This window comes from Chelon labrosus (assembly GCF_963514085.1).
Source record: "Chelon labrosus genome assembly, chromosome: 6".
Lineage (NCBI taxonomy): Eukaryota > Metazoa > Chordata > Actinopteri > Mugiliformes > Mugilidae > Chelon > Chelon labrosus.
The window spans coordinates 11,757,112-11,774,188 of record NC_140342.1 but is presented as its reverse complement, the minus strand read 5'-3'; the positions used below and the strand labels follow the sequence as shown (position 1 = coordinate 11,774,188).

Genomic DNA, 17,077 nt, shown 5'->3' with positions numbered 1-17,077 from the left:
ACGAGAGGACGGAAACAATTAGACCTGATGACACAGCAACATCTAGAGAGAGCTTTTTTTTTTGTCATTTAAAAACAGCAGGGTGAGGGTGACAAAGCACTCCAACCCCCCACCTGTTGGAGAATAGCCTCTCCTACCCACTCCAGTCTTCATGGACAACGGCTTCTTTTCCCGAGCTCGCAGTATTTCAAACACATGTGTCGGTTTACGGGTGCATTTGTGAGATGAGTGAGGATTAGTCCGGTTCACAGGGATGCTTTGAAGGGATGCAGGTCTTGTCATGAAAGAGGAAGCCAGCTGGAGCTGTTACAGAGGCGACTCTGCCACTGACGTATTAACCCAGAGTGTTCTGGACGGTCATGTTTGGATCTGACTGTAAATGCAAGCCTGACTCATCAGAGCAACTGATCCCCACTGTAAATTGAGACATAAATATCATGTATCAGGTCAATCACACAGGACCAAATTCTGCTCACACCACAACTGTGATTCTGAATTAGGAGATAATTGGAGATGTTGGCCAGAATATGCACTTTTCTTTTCATTTTTTTATACAGAAACTATGGTGTGACATGGTTTATATTATAATTTGGGGTCATTTGGGGAGACAAATGTGAGGCTGAAGTAGGAGCAGGCAGGAGATAATGATAGGATGCTGAGGATGTGAGAGCGATCCACTTATAAGATCACAGTCTGAGTTCAGTGCGAGCATATGATGCTCAAGTTGCCAGACTATATGAATGGTGATAAATGTAAATTTTGCCACACAAAGAACAGTAGCATATGAATACAAGTGTTGGTACTTCCGGTCATAGCTTCATTAACCTTTCAGGGGGCATAGATTTGACCCCCATTAACCTCTGCACCTCCAACTCCCACTGCATCCGTTCCCTCAAAGTTTCCATTCTGGTACAATCGCACACATTGCCTACATGTTTACTGCACACGTGTGAGCACAATGTTAACCGCTACGTTGATTATGGTCTTATGTGCTATATGAGCGTAATGCACCAACATGATTAAGGTCTACAAACTAGATTTAGTCCCAGGTGCCTGTATCAGACACAGTTACAGCATTATGGAATGATGCAGGACTCACATTTGCTGATATTAGTCTTTGGTAGTGCAGATAATCAAATGACCACAGTGCAGTGGACATTGGACCTTGTCGGTCTGGACAATGGTGCAGCTGACATGATTACTTTGCATTGCAATTGTGCAACTGTGTAAATTGACATTGTGTTCGCTCTCAGTCGTCATAAGTTTATTTATTTTTTTTGCTTCAGCCATTGTGCTCATCCCACTGCCATTACAGCGAATCTGAGTCTGAGTTTTGACTGGGAGTTTGATACATATTTTAGTCTCTAGAGGCAAAAATGATGCTAGTGAGTGTTTTTAGGGAAATGTGTGGTGCTTTGCATATTTATAGGTCCTTACTGTAACATGGTGCGTGTGTATGTGTGTGTGTGTGCGAGTGTGTATATTTGATGGGATCCGTGTACTTGCTGGTACAGTCATGGGTCACTCCGAGGACCCCGTGGCCCCTGTCATTGTCGCCCTGCTTTGGCCCTTGGTGGTCAGTGCTTACATGATGTGATCCGGTCGCCCTGGTATGCCGAGGTGCGCATGCCCACTAAGAGGACGCAGCGGCTCCATGTGTGTTGAGGCGCATTATTTGGCAACAGACGCGGCAGTGGGGAGGGCCGAAAAAAGAGGATATCCCCTGGATTTCAAAAAAGCAACGATTTATCGAGGTTAACTGCAGATTAAACATTCCTTGGTCGACCATCGGCGAAGAACAGGCGACAAAGCTACCGAGTAAGTTGACTTAGGTGAAGACCAAGTTTTTTAGTAAGTGGATCGAGGGGAGCCTTTTATTCGGACTCGTCGAGAGGAGCCAGGTTTTCCTCCACCTATCTGTGACGATAAAGAAGCTGATGGGCTGTTGAAAAGTAACACTTCTCCGCAGAGCCAAAGGTTGAGTACCGGGGAGGAGAGGGGGGGCTGGCTCAGCCGAAATTTGTTTTATTTTACGTTTTCCTCGGCGCAGCAGCTTGTAAACATGATGCGTGGACTTGGTTTTGTGCGGTAGAAGTCGTTAAATGAGGTGAGGATTACAACGTTACATCGCCAGCGGCTCGTCGGCGGCAACCTCCGTCCGTGGGCCGGTCGATGAAATTTATGAGTTCCGACTCGAAGGTTTTTCCTCCGGAGGGGACACCCAGGTAAACAGTCCCGGTGAGACTAGTACAGCCTTACTTTTAGGGCAGTAGGATGAAAGTTTGTGCCCCCCTTTTTTTTCTTTGAGCCGACGGCTGTCCCGCATCCGGGGGTGCCGTCAGGTCAGCGATCCGGGCTCGGTTCTGGTTGTGCGGGTCATGTTGACGAGCGGCTGCCGGGGCTGGAGGGACTTTGATTAGTTTGACTTGGAGTGGTCTGGCAGCCGTCCATGCCCAGACAACCGACCGCTTTTTTTTTTTTTTTATTCGAGCTAAAGTGGCTTCGTGTTTTTGTTTGTGCGATGTAGCTAATGTTAGCTCGCTAACTAATAACACGCACACCTCCTCCGAGGCGGTGTCAATAATAAAAAAGCCGGCTAGTTGCACATGTACTGTGGGCTGGGTTTAGTTTTTAAAGGGCTGAGTTTGGTTTGGATGGTGAACCGTGTGTTGAGACGGTAATGGTGGACGCCGCTGCCCGCTTTAAGCCCCGTGGCACCAGTGTTGGTTCTGCTATCTGGTAGCTAATCTTCCTACTTCTCTCTGTGACAACCGTAGTCTTCCTCCTCTTAAAGCTGAACACACACACACATACACACACTGACACACACACAGCACACACTCCTCCTCTCTCTTCCTCTCACCCAGACACACGCACACATACACATACACACATTTCTCTTCCACTACTGACAGTGTGCAGCTTTTTCGGGACAAAGCCGCGTGTCAGGATTCCTGCAATCAAACTATTTCGTCAGACATTTCTACCGATTGTTTACCATCCGGATGGATTTAAACCTTTTAATTTTTAATGACTGGATATGACGGAAGCCCGCGTTGTTGTTCATGGTATGTTCACGACACCTCACGCTGCATTTGTGTCACGAAGGCGCTTGTTATTGCTGTTAGACATATTAATTGCACTTTTAATTAAACGTTAATTAATTAGATTGAAAGTTGCCTTATTGTAAAATTTCGTCCCTTTTAACCAAGACTTGTGTCTACAGGCTTTCTAAGTGACAGCAGTAGTGGATTGTTTTTGTTAAGGTGTGAGCTAATTAATTATCCCTGATTGTTGTGTTACAAAACCTAACATTTCCCACTTTTATACCTTGTAAACATTCTTAACAGTAAGGATAATTATGAGCACTCCAGCCCTAATGCAACACAGACACCTAAAAGTCCTGTGCATGCCCTGTGTACTGGGGATGGTGGTGAAGCGAGCTGCGTTTAGGAGACTTTATTGCCTCTTTGTGGTGATCTGGAATGAACCCCCAGTTGTCTGTGTGAACAAAGGCCTTGTAAAGCGCTTTTACATGTTAACAATATGCAGGTTGCCTTTAGTGAAGGGGGTTGTCAGGGGAGGAGAATGCTTTGACTCTCATGAACTATCTGGCTGAAGTCGTGCATCTGCAGCATGTTGCACCGCTATTAGTCCCCCCCCAACAGGGTCTGTTTTTGTTGTATTAAACTTACAGGACTGGAGTGAGTCAGAAAACACCGTTCCGGTGATCGCGCACAAGATGGAGCCAGTAGTTGTGCAATCAGCCACTGTTCTGTAAAGAGTCATCTGCTGGCCAGATTTTAAGCTGCTTCACTTAACTGCAGGAGTCATAGGGCAACTGTGGTCAAGCAACACAGACTAAATCAAATATACTGAGAGCAATTTTCTCCGTAATTGTCTTCTCGGCTTGTTTTGTGTAAACAGTGACGTTAGTTGGTGCATTAAGCACTGACATGTCAAGGTGTGAAGTTATTTAGCCGAGCGACTTTGTGACCCGCAGAGAACTCTGATTAAATTCTTACGCTATGATCCGTCCATGAAGGTTTTGTTTTTGCATGGAAACTATCTTTGCTACCATTTGTTACTCTGACAGACGATAAGAATACTTTGCTGCCCCAGCAGTTTTGCAAGCTAGTGCGCCTGCATAGTTGCACAGTTTTCTGAAACCCTCGTGCGATGTAGAAATACGTTCTCACGGGGTAAAGGTCTGTCGGTGGGTAAATAAAGTTCTGAGCACGTACTGTATGCGCGGCCGGACATCAGCGATGGCCGAGTTTGCCGCTGCGAATGAGGCACGATTGAGTGACTGACGGCTGACAGGATCCGTGATAAATAACCACCTTGACGCAGCTAGAGGAGACAGAGATGAGCAGTGCCCTGATAGTGGTGGCAACCTGATACCAGACTAAAGTACGTGTATTCAGCGCTGGTGAAAGCCACACTTGTCAAGAGTCAAGTACCTGCACAGTGCAATCAGATAATGCGGCGGTTATCATTGTGATTTAATTACACTGCAAGGCTAATGAGATGATTGAGTTTTATTAGATAAATACGGACAAAAAACACAACAAAGAGTATTCAAACTCTCATCAAGCACTTTAGGCCGATAACCAAATAAAGATGAGCAGTTTTACGACCACTGCTGGATACGACATACTACCTGCTATTAAGAGCCCATTTAGCTCTCATTAACTATCATACTTTCATATAGTGAGGACCAGCTTTGTGGTCGTGAAGCCAATATACCCTGAGCAAGGGACGCAGTTGCCGTACTCGACGTTGTCCCGTCGGCCATACAAACTTCAGTACCACGAGCGCCATCCCTCGCCGTGCTGTGAAGTCTTTACAGTGTCGTTAAATGCTGTTTGAGGATTTCCATCTCATTTGAATGTGTACCAGGATTATATTTTATTTAAGATTATTCATGTTCACACGTGGCTATTTATGAGAATAGTATACAGACATAGAGACTTGTTTTCAGACGATTTGCATTTGTTGCTTGCAATGTCAAGTTGTCAGATGAGTCAGGGTCTGATCCACCGTGTGTGTGTGTGTGGTGGTGGTGGGTGCTTGAAGGAATTGTGTGCAAACTGCCGTGGAGATGAAATGTGAAACCTGTTGGCCATTCGGACTCCCCATTACAAAGATAGGGCGAGAGTCTGTTTAAGGATGTGGGGTGTGGAGTGTGTGTGTGTGTGTGTGTGTGTGGGTGGGGGGGGGCGGGGGTGCTGGGTTGACGTGTCTAATGTCTAACTTCTCTCCGCAGCATCATTTCACAGCTATATGCACCAGAATTAAAACTGTCATCACAACGCCCCACCCCAGTCTCGACACACACACACACACACGAATACACACACTGTATAATGGCCGTCACTGTGGAGGCCCTGCTCCGGCACCTGAAGGGTTAAAACCAGCTTCAGCTTCTCTCTCTGTCTAACACACACACACTGACAGAGTCTCACACACACACACACACACACACACACACACACACACTAGCCGACCGGTTTAAACCGGTTCTCAGGAAAAGTGCTTTGTGTGTCCCAGTGAATCCTGGGAAGGGTCATGTCATGTGTGTCTCAGTGATGTCAGAGTATTAAATAAAACTTAGTCAGCTCTCCGTTACCAGATGATTGCTCTGCATTGTGACTCTGCACGTATGTTGTAGTGGTACATGATGGAAACACTGTGCGTCCTTTGTGCTCGCCGCCATGACGGTGTGTACTGAGAAGTAACCCAGGTTGTAAGGGTTAATTGTACTCCCTTTCTCCCCCCTAAAAAACCAAACGGCTTCCTGTAGCGTGTCGCTGGGCAGACAGAGGGCCTCCACAGGCTTGAGAGGACCGGGTCTTCATTCTTTAACAAGGATGCATGAATATGATTCACGCTTCTTCTTCATGGTTGCCCAACAAATAGCGAGGGCCTTTGTAAACCTGTGAATGTCACTTTTGGTTTCTGTTTAGGCCTCCGTGAACTTTAATCGCAGGTTGGGTCGTCCCAGTATAGCAGGCCGTGTGGGTCAACACCTTTTCATTTGGTAATGACCAAAATCAACTCGGTGAGTGTGTGCACATGCAGAATAGTATCCCGCTATTTGTTCTGGACGCGCCGTTTACATGGAACATATTAAACCTATTATATTATTGATATACTCTGAATGCATGATCATAACAGTATCCAGGTTTCTGTAGCAACCGGGTTTACTCAAGAGTTGAGTGGAAAACACTGTTTGCTTTCTGTCTGTCTGCTGCATTTACCTCCATTTAGCAACTCCATCCAGACCACTCATAATGGCAGAGGAGAATTAATAAGCACAATATGTCGGGCATTATCAATTTCCTTCAGCATATTGAACTTCATTATATAATTTGTCATCATGCTTCTTGATCTTCTGACTAACTGCTAACAAGCGTTTAATGCGAATCTGCGGGCAAAGCAGAGAGTGATTGGAAACTTCTGTTTTAGCCCTCCGGCTAGGGACGAGACGTTAGCCACATTTTCTCAAACTCTGATCTGAAGTTTACATGTGCACTCAGTGTTGTTTCACCACGTCAGAAGGCAAACGTTCCTGAACTATCTGCTGCTTTTGAAAGTGGAAAAAAAATCCTGACCGTCACAGAGAGAGAGAGAGGGGCGCCGACACGATAGACGTTCACATATGGGGGATAGCGGTGCAGATTTTTAGACAGCCTGTCCTGCAAGTCAGTCATGGTGTTGCTCTCAGCTGTACCTGCAGAAGTGACAGTTGTGAGAGAAAGTAAGAGAGCTGGGGGGGAGTTCATACCCCGCGTGCTGTCATCTCCACACACCTGTCCACATGCTGCATTAGCGTGATTGTCAGTTTTGGAAAGAAACATTTGTCAGACAGTCTCCGCTGACTTTAACATACAAAAGTAGGATGTCTGTTGCAGCGCACGGATCACTTTACTTAACCTGTCAGACATGTCTGCACCGTACCCTGCTATACGAGTGTAACTGATGTCGTATGAACAGAGTTACTTGTGACAATTTGCTTGACGGAAGTGTCAAAGAGGCAAATGATGCCCAAATTCACAGATTTATCAATACAATGATTAACCCACTTACAATTGTCAGTGCACAGGAAGCTGAATGTATGCAGTCTATTATCCATAAATAGCTCTTTATCCTCTGCTGTGAAAAGTGCATCAGAGATGTACAGTGTGAAAGGCCATTATCAGAACCATGAAGGTAAACATGTATTGACCGATGTGTTCGCCCATCTCCCAGCGTCTCCTCCTCTTATTTCTGACTCTGAGGGATTCACTTTAGGAGTAATGCGTGGCACTATGAACCACGTACTGATGCACCTCTCTGAGGGCACAAGTGCACTCTGTAATGCCCATCTGCCAAACAGAGCGAGCTGCTGTATGTCTCCGTCTCCACTGCTGCTCGGCATGTCAACATCTGGAGGGACTGAATCTGTTGTATATGGGTTAAGAGACAGTAATGGATCTGGTGCTTTTTGGTGCCTGACTAAGAGAAAGGAAGGTATACACGAGCTTTCGAATCCAATTAAAAAATAATTACTCTTGGAACACATGAATTACTAAAATATGTGGATTCACGAGTTGTCGTGAATATTTGAAGATAAATCACGCTCCAGTTCATTTTAGATAGTCCCCAAGTCAATTTTAACGCTGATTTGATCACGATGTTGTCTTGTTCTTCCAACTGTTTGTTATCACTGCAACATATTTATGCTGTAACACGTCTTTCAGAAGACACGAAGAGCTCAATCCCTTTGTTTGTTTTGTTGTTTGTTTTCCACTCAACATGAGGTGCTCCCAGAGTACTCCCATATTCTTTTCACTCTTGCCTTTTGGTTTCTGGTTTAGGTTGAGATTTGGATAATTGGAGGTTTTGGAATTACACTCGAGTCAACATCTTGGGTCATGTGACCACCCTAATCTAACATGTTTTGTCTGGGGGCCATTTTAGTCAGCCTGTGTCCCCTACAGCTGATTCAAGGTCAGTTTTTTCTACTTCAGTATTGAATAATAAGTGCCCTTCTGAGGTGTGGGTTTGTCCTTTTATTTTAACAGTACAGGAATAAGTGAACTAACCTCTCTGTGTGTGTACAAAAGGATGGGTTAAATAAGGACGACAGATTCCAAGCACATAGTGTATATGCACTGATCAGGCATAACATTATGAACACCTTCCTAATATTGTGTAGGTCTCCCTTGTACCTCCAAACCAGTTCAGACTCATCAGAGTCCTATGGGTTGAGGGGAGATGCCTCTGTGGATCAGGCTTGCTACAGTACATCCCACAGATACTTGATCAGTTTGGGATCTAGTGAATTTAGAGGCCTTGTGCTGTTTTTCATGTTTTTTGAGTTGTTCCAAAACCGTTTTTGTGTGTGTGTCTGTGTCAGGCTGCATCCTGCTGGGGATGGCTGCTGCCATAAAGGAGCGTCATTGCTATGGGGTGGGGGTGCCTGGTTTGGTCTAGGTTTCCCAGCGGAGAACATTGTATTTTCACAAAATGGTCAATGTTGTTTACTTTTCCTGTCAGTGGTCATAATGTTATGCCTGATCAGTGTATACTTGGCCAAAAAAGTAGATTTACAGACTTGAGAGCTTGACTTCATCTGAACTAAAGAACATCTTGACAAATGTTTCAGCAGTTTTTTTTTTTTAAATCAAATCTCTCACCTGATGTGTCAACACTAGTGCTGTCAATTCACACATTTAACTATTTACAGAGCACAGGATGAAACTCTTCTTCTTAAACACTTACAGTTTCCTCTATTGTTTACACTCACGCTGATAGTAAATTGCTGATTTACACGCTGATTGTAATTAACATTTAACTGGTTTACAGTTTGGGTTGGATGAAGTGCGACAGGATGCTGACCTGTTAAGCGTGTGACCGAGGTCCTGTTTGGATATTGAACAACTGACATAATTCTGTTATTTTTCTCCTGGACCCGCAGGGGATGTCTGAGGAGGCTGTCCGCCAGACGCGCAGCCAGAAGAGGGCGCTGGAGAAGGAGGCTGTTCCACAGTCTGGAGAACCCTCCAATGCTGACAATGAAAGCAAAAAACCTAAATTGGACCCGTCTGAACCAACAACAGAGGAACAAACTAGCCCTAAACCCGAGCTCATACTGGCGCAGGACAGTCAGAGCCGGACTAAGGCCGGATCAGTGGACGAGAAGGAGCCAGAGCAGAGCCCGTTGCCATTATCTTTAACGTTATCCCAGCCAGCGAAGGATGACGAGGATCGGACCCAGAGGCCGCCGACCGTCGAACCCAGCTCGAACAATCGGACTGACTGCAATGACAGAGCCAGCAGGGCGAAGACAGAGTCGGCTATTGATACGAGGAGCCGGGTCCGACAGGCCGAGCCGAAGGCGTCCAGTGGCCTGCTGGCTGCAGGCGAGGTGAAGGCCACCATTAAAGTCGAAGTTCAGACGGGAGAGCAGCCCGTGGACATGAGCACCTCCAGAGGGTGAGAAACAGTTCAACTCTGTTCAGCTGTGACGACCACAGGAAATAAAACAAATAATAATAATGCTCAAATCTGCCGGCTACTTGTCTAGATTTCTAGCGTAAAAATATGTAAAAGTTAGTTTTGTAATCCTGTTATTCTTTAAACCTACTGTGAGGAAGGACGGTGGGTGGGGGGGTGGTTGGGGAGGTGGTGGGGGGGGGTTTCCATGTGTGGTGCTCAGAGGTGATGCCTTATAACTTTATCTTTCAGTCCACCTCCATTTTCCCCCCACTCACCACCTGAACCCTTAAAACTCTCCCTCACACAAAATGAAGCCGTGTGTCACAAACTGGTTCCAGCCGGTTGTTGCCATGGTTTCCACCGTGGAAGGAACAGAGAGGGGAGGGGTGGGTGAGGGGTGGGAGGAAAAGTGAACGTGTCACGTGACGATGACTTTGAGGTCACGTGACTTCTTTGGAAGAGTAGTGATTAATCCACAGGAAGTGATGATGGCGCTAAGCCCTGAGGAGACACACACACACACACACACCCACAGGAGGACAGCCAGGAGAGACAGGCCTCATGTTGACATGACGATAACTTAAACAACTTTTTTACGCTTCAGAGAAAACCGTAATATGTTCAATCAAAGGGCCACCTTTGTTTTTATAGGAACATTACTCCCACTCTTTAGCTTTTGAGCACCAGACGTCAAAGGATTTAGGTCGTCTGCTCTCGCATACCGCCTGCATTTGAACTGGGAGGGGTACAGTATAAGTAAAACATGCACAATGACATGGAGACGCAAGTGAAGGTCGATCCGAACTGCCTCCATGATTCCCATTAGCTGCGATTTCCTTAGCGAGCTTTGTGTGACGTATTTAGCCCCATACAGGTCACCCCTGAATGCCTGCGACGCCTGCTATACCCTGCCCATGGTATCCTGTTTCAACAGGAAACGTGTGCTCTCCAACAGCCATTTCATTGAGACTTACAGACCTTGACTGGAGCTCTAAGTCCCACCTTGCCCCTCCTTGCCCCTCCTTGGCCCTTAAAACCTCTCCCCTGTTGTCGGAGTGGCATCAACATAAAGAGACGCTTTGTGGAGATGTGTCTGGACTTGTTATGTTATAGTGGAGCGCATCAACCTGCGGTCATAAATTATAATTGTGGCTGAGGAGGAGAGCTCCTTGAATACAGACATTAGTAATGGGAGACTATATTTGAACTAGTGAGGTGTACATTATCCTCCCTTAAACAGCCATAAATCTTCATGGCCTCCTCAACCCCACTTGACCTGTCAGTACAAACTCATGTAGTGCACATATAGTAAAACGTAAAGGGGTTTCTAGGGTTTTCCAAAATTTCAGATTTGTCGTCTGTGTTTAGACATTTATAAGACATAAATGACACTGAACATAGATGGACATTAAGGATTCAAAAACTGATTGTGAACTTCATTTCTCTCCTATTTTGTTGGAGTTATACTGGTAATATAGAAGATAACACTGAGATTTAGACCGATCAGCCACAACATTTGTCAGTGATCAAGCACTGACAGGAGAAGTAAATAACACTGATCATCTTTAACAATACAATGTTCTGCTGGGAAACTTTTGCACCTGGCATTCATGTGAATGTTACTTAGACATGTACCACCCACTAAGACCAGACTAGACAACCCCACCCCATAGCAATGGCACTCCTTAATGGCAGCAGCCATCCCCAGCAGGATGCAGCCTGACACAGACACACACACAAACGGTTTAGGAACAACTGAAAAAACATGAAGAACAGCACAAGGTGTTGACCTGGCCTCCAAATTCACTAGATCGCAAACTGATCAAGTATCTGTGGGATGATCCACAGAGGCCCCTCCCCTCAACCCATAGGACCTTAAGGCCCCCATTAACAACAGTTGCCAGACACCACAGGACACCCTCAGAAGGCCCTTGTCTATTCTCTGTCTATCACAGCTGTTTTGGAGGCCTACAGGAAGGTGGTCATAATGTTATGCCTAATCGAAATTTAAATGCCTTTGTCCCTCTTTCTTTCTCAAAGCAGTATAAAAAGGGAGAAGCGCCCTCCGTCTCCTGAAGATGACGATGTCATCATCCTGTCAGACAACGACTCCCCCAGCCCGCCAATGAATGGCCTCAGCCACTTTAAGGAGCTGGACACTGACCTGCTCATGGTGAGACACAAACAACCTACAGAGGTGGAGCTTTAGATTAAGATGAGATAAAACTTCATTAATCACAAAGACAATTATTGTGCCAGAGGATGCTTAAAAAAGCAAATTACAAGAGTTTTTAGATTTAAAAATGTGAACAAGGAGATTCAGTTGTGGTGTGAACGAGCTATTTTCTGATGTTAGTACCACTGTGCACCATTAAAGATCTGAGTCAGGGAAACTAGAAATAGGTGATCAGATAGAGCTTCGTTGAAACACAGAGGGACCAGTGGAGGTTTACCTTTATATTTTAGTTAACCTTAAAGAGTTTTTATTTCTTTGTGTAACTGATATTGTGCTCTCCTGAGTGCAGAAGAGCAGCCCAGCCGAGAGGGAGCGTATCATTAAGCAGCTGAAGGAGGAGCTCCGTCTGGAGGAGGCTAAGCTGGTGCTGCTAAAGAAACTTCGACAGAGCCAAATACAGAGGGACACTCTGCAGAAGGTAAACAACTGAATTCACACAACACATGATTGCCTCTTAAAACCCTTTCAGTTCCAATATTATGTTTCAGAATAACCAAGACTGAACATTTTAATTCATTTGATTTGAGCAGCTGACGTCAAGCTTTATAAAGATTAGCTATGGAAATTTAGGTTTCCCCAACGAATCGCAATGTTTTATTTTATGAGAGCTGTCGTCTGTGAGGTTATTGGTAAAACTGGTAGTAGCTGTGAGCTTCAGCAGCAACTACAAAGACTTTCAAAGGGTTTACTCTAAATGTGAATACAGGGGATGTCTAGCTGTGGCTTGGATTGCCACGACAACACACGGGGAATGGTTAAAAGCTAGTGGAATAGTTCAACAAGGATCGTTCTTATCGATTCTCCTGCTTGTTGTTTAATATTGTTCCCTGTTGTTTTCCAGCCCTCGGGTGTATCCGGCTCCTCTGCTCCTCCTCCTCTAATTCGAGGAACAATTACAAGCAATAAAGGCTCTCAGCAGGTTAATGCTCTAACATCACAAATGCACACAGTGTGAAATCGAGCTCAGTCGTACTGTAGTCGATACGTTTTCTGATCGCGTTTTTGCTCCCTGACTAGATTTTGACCGGCAGGAGTTCGGGTACCGTCATCCCTCCGCCTCTGGTGAGAGGAGGTCAGCAGGTGTCGTCTAAACATGGCTCCCAGATCATCATGCCGCCTCTGGTCAGAGGGGCACAGGTGAGTTGGGTGGAAATGTTGTTAACAATACTGTTAGCTAGATAGTAAGCAGCCATTTTCATATATTTAAATCTCTTCTGTGTCAGTGCAGTGAAAGTCTGAACCTTCTGTCAGTTCACTTTCTGGAGACAAACCGCATGGAAGTGATTCAACTTAGGACTTATGATCTTTCTTTGCGCCTCTCTCTCTGTGTGTGTGTGTGTGTGCTCTTTGCTTTGGTGCTCTCGATGTCCACTCCCCTTGTCCTCCACTACCTTTGTCTGCGATGTTCCTCCGTGTCCTCCCTCTCATCGTCCTGGTTAGCCCATCTCTGTCTCTCCACAGCAGATCCAGGCTCTTCGCCAGCAGCAGCAGCAGCAGTTGGCTGCATCTGGAGGCTCAGGGTCGGGACCCCCTCCTCTGCTGTTGGGCCCCAGGACCTCAACCCCTGCAGGCCAGGGCCAGAGAGGCATGGTCCAAGCAGGCCTCATCAGGATTGGCGGTAGTGCGAACTCACTGGTTAGTATGTCACCTCAAAAAGGAGGAGAGAATCGGCATGAGTGTGTCTTAGTTATCTGGTGCAGTAGCAGTTTCCACATTCACTTTGAAGAAGTCAGTGACAGAAAAAGTAAAGTTTTCCCTCTTCTGCTTTTGTCCTGACTTTTGGAGGAACAGTATGTTTACCAGTTTCTTTCGAGTCAAGAGGAGCATCTGCTAACATTTACACATGTTTTTTCTCTAACCACTTGTCTTCTTTAATCATTAAACACCTCATAGTTAATCAGCACCAGTGGTTGTTAACTACCGTATTGCTCAAACAAGATATGATGATCTTGACCGAACTGAACCTGTTGTGTTTCTTCAAAGGTCTCAGCATCTAGTTTGAAGGGCTCTTCGTCAGGAGGCGTGTCTGTGGTTAGCATGAACGACTCTCCTGCCAGTCGCCAAGCTGCAGCCAAACTCGCCCTGCGGAAACAACTAGAGAAGACCCTGCTGGAGATCCCTCCACCCAAGCCACCTGCCCCAGAGTTTAACTTCCTGCCCTCAGCTGCCAATAATGAGTTCATCTACCTGGTGGGACTGGAAGAAGTGGTACAAAATCTGCTGGATACCATCCACAGAGGTGTGTTGTAGAATACAGTTAATAAGTCTATCAGCAGAAACATATTTGGAAGTGATTTCTCAATCAAAAATGCTGAGTCCTGAGTCGCATCTCTAGATGTTGGATATCTTTCAGATTAATGTGTGGAATTGAAAATATTTTCCAGATATAATCACGTCTACTTGTGTCTATTTTTAATCACTTATTTTGATGTCACCTATTTATTTTTGCTCTGTGCCTCTTATCTATCTCCATCCAGGAAAGACAGGTGTGGCACTGTCCAAGTCCACACTCAGAGACCCTTTCATCTGCACCCAGTGCAACACTGACTTCACCTGCCGCTGGAGGCAGGACAAGGCAAAAGGCGGGATAGTGCTCTGTGAAGACTGCATGTCATCCAATCAGAAAAAGGCTTTGAAAGCAGAGCATACCAATAGGCTGAAGGCTGCGTTTGTCAAAGCACTGCAACAGGAGCAGGAAATAGAGCAGCGCATTATCCAGCAGACATCCTCATCGGTCTCCCACAGTACTTCGTCATCCTCTTCATCTGCCTCTTCGTCCATGAAGGCAGAGCAGCTGGTGTCTCAGCAGATGAAGCAGGCTCAGGCCAGAGTGTCCTCCCTCCAGCACCACCACCAGGCCAGCCGGGCAGGCAACATCCTTCATCACCACTCCATCAAGCAGGTTGGAAACACTTTATCCTTTTAAGCGAAACGCCTGCGTAGCCAGCACCTGTGTAACTAAAAACACCTTCTCTGTGTCTCTTAACCCCCCCCCCCCCCCCCCTCAGAGCTCGCAGGGTCACCTGTCCCGTGGCATCTCATCAATGGGGGTGAGAGGCGTCCCCCACTCCTTCTCCTCCTCCTCCCAGCTGCAGAGTGCAGTGGCGGCGGCGGCTTTGGTCAGTCGGCCAGGTAAGCACGCCCATGTTTCCCACCGCTCTGTCCAGAGTTCAAAGGTGAGCAGCAGTGGAATCGGCGGCGGCAGGAATATCCGCGGAGGTAGTGCCTCATCCACTGCATGGAAGAAGCAGAGCAACAGCAATACAGGTAGACTCGCATTAATACCAGCCCAACTCTGGCGCCATCTGCTCTTTTTCAAATTCCTGTCTGGTCCAAAAGCAATCCTTGAACATCCTAAATTTTTTTTTTTTTCGTGTTGAGCAATCTTTTACAAAAGGAGCATAAAAAAAATACGGTTAAACACACTGGAGGAAATGTTTTCGGACAAGGCATTCCCACTCTCCGTCCCCCCTGGAAGTGATCTCCATTTTCCCACTTTAGTCCCTCAGCTTGGTGGATTAGTATTTTTCCTGGGTGTCACTGCTATACATAACCCTAGAGTAGAAATCTCTCATTTTTCCTCTGTGTTTGTTCGTTGTGGGACCATGGGTGACTTTGTATTCAGGTGTTGCACAAAATCATTCTTCTATTCCTTATCCAGCTCAAAAAGCATTCAATTTCGTCGCGTACGGCTCACTTCACACACTGATACGCTGCTCTCTTGCATGCTTACAGGAGTGACCATGGCCTACGTAAACCCCAGCCTGACGGGTCACAAGACGTCGGCCACCGTGGACGCTCGTCAGAGGGAGTACCTGCTGGACATGATCCCCTCTCGTTCATCCATCTCGCAGACTGCAAACACATGGAAATAATTGAAACAGCACTCTGCTCTTCATACTTAGTTTTTGTCCAAGTTCGTCTGCTCCAATAATATGGTCCACAGCACCCCTGCAGGACTGCTAAGCAATTACAGTCTCTCAAAGTGAAGAAACGTTCCTTAATTACCTTTGTATGATTCTTGTTTTAGTTTTCTTATTTTCTGTTGTTTATTTTTGAGGCTCGTGTTCTTTGATAATTGTGCAGAAACCATTTCGATTTGACTGGGGCAAAAAAAAACAAATACTTGAAGGGCTTCCTTTGGGCTCTGTCCTCCAGACCGGGTAGTTAAATGATGGGTGATAAGTGGATTTGTCTGCTGTGAGTACCTTGGTTAAAGAGGAGTACTCAGTTTTAGGCTTTTTAGCCCTTTTTGCCATGATGCGGGTCAAACGGACCCAACCTTTTGACACTTGAATGGTTCTAGTCGTCATACCCAAGAGTTCAACAATATACACATTTATTTTAAGTAAAAACAAAATAACCAAGTTGTAAAATTTTCAGAACATCATCGTGTAGTTACAGGTTTGAATTTATTTTGTATTTACAGTAAGTTATTTTCTTTCTCTTTGTTATTTTTTTTGACTGATGTTAAAAATCACTCAGTATATTGTGGTTTCCACAAATGAAGAGTTTATTCTAGCTTGTTTTTTTTGTTTTGTTTTCCTGTTTAACAGCATGCCTACCCGTAAGCCCATTTTGCACCTTAGCTGAAGAAGCATGGTGTAATTGCTTAATTCATCTGTAATTACCATCTGTAATTTGCTTATTTTATATCAGTGTCAACATTGTAAGATTATTTTGAGTGTTACGTCATCACTGAGAAAATGCAAACTCTGAAGGAGCTGAATTTGCCACCTGGAGCAAGAGATCATGCCTCCGTTATTCATCAATAATCCATGCGACACTTGGGATATGCATAGCCCTGAGTCGGTTCTTAAAGGAACCATTTCCCAGCTATCAAGACTGGATTACACAAGACCATATTTACCTTGTACTCCTCACCATGTGACATAATGTCTCTGCTTTCCAATAATCTTAATTGCATTGTATAAACTTATGTTAAACTTTATTTGGTTTACTTTTTTCCTAGCTCCTGAAGAAATAATAAAAATATAAATTTTAAACGGCTGCTTTTGTTTGTTATTTAGTCTAGAACCCAAACAACCCCAGGAGGTTTTCAGCGCTCTGACTTTCTTATATGAAAGAGGAATGACCGATGATGGAGAGTGGATTCTCTGACAGTCACTGTTGAAATTGACAGAATTTAACCAGTCAAGCGCTGTCAAAGAGGAGTGAGTATAAATAAAACGTGGGCAAGAAATTACTAAAGGACAAAGAAGATTTTAAAGAGCAAATGAAGCATACAGGATCTACATACGGTCTGTTTGTGGTGTTTGTGTTAGTTGGGGAGATCCCATATCGTTATCTCCTGACAGTTGTACATACAACTACATATAACCGGCAGGAGATAAA

The 17,077-nt window shown here is 45.3% G+C and overlaps 1 protein-coding gene across 8 annotated transcripts; it reads left to right on the top strand.

The window, feature by feature from the left end:
- Nucleotides 1-1,664: 1,664 nt before the first annotated feature.
- LOC311490077 (transcriptional repressor p66-alpha) lies at nt 1,665-16,728 on the top strand. Of its 8 annotated transcripts, none has more exons than XM_084547425.1 (11): nt 1,665-1,818; nt 8,966-9,483; nt 11,527-11,659; nt 12,012-12,140; nt 12,564-12,641; nt 12,740-12,859; nt 13,184-13,357; nt 13,706-13,961; nt 14,200-14,624; nt 14,731-14,989; nt 15,458-16,728. In XM_084547425.1, exons 2-11 carry the CDS (start codon nt 8,969-8,971, stop codon nt 15,595-15,597), a joined length of 2,229 nt encoding a protein of 742 aa, XP_084403551.1. In that variant the 5' UTR covers nt 1,665-1,818; nt 8,966-8,968; the 3' UTR covers nt 15,598-16,728. The 8 variants fall into 8 exon arrangements, with proteins under 8 accessions (XP_084403551.1, XP_084403553.1, XP_084403552.1 ...); XM_084547427.1 differs by lacking the exon at nt 1,665-1,818 and adding an exon at nt 1,838-1,977; XM_084547426.1 differs by lacking the exon at nt 1,665-1,818 and adding an exon at nt 2,002-2,225.
- The last annotated feature ends 349 nt before the right edge of the window (nt 16,729-17,077 follow it).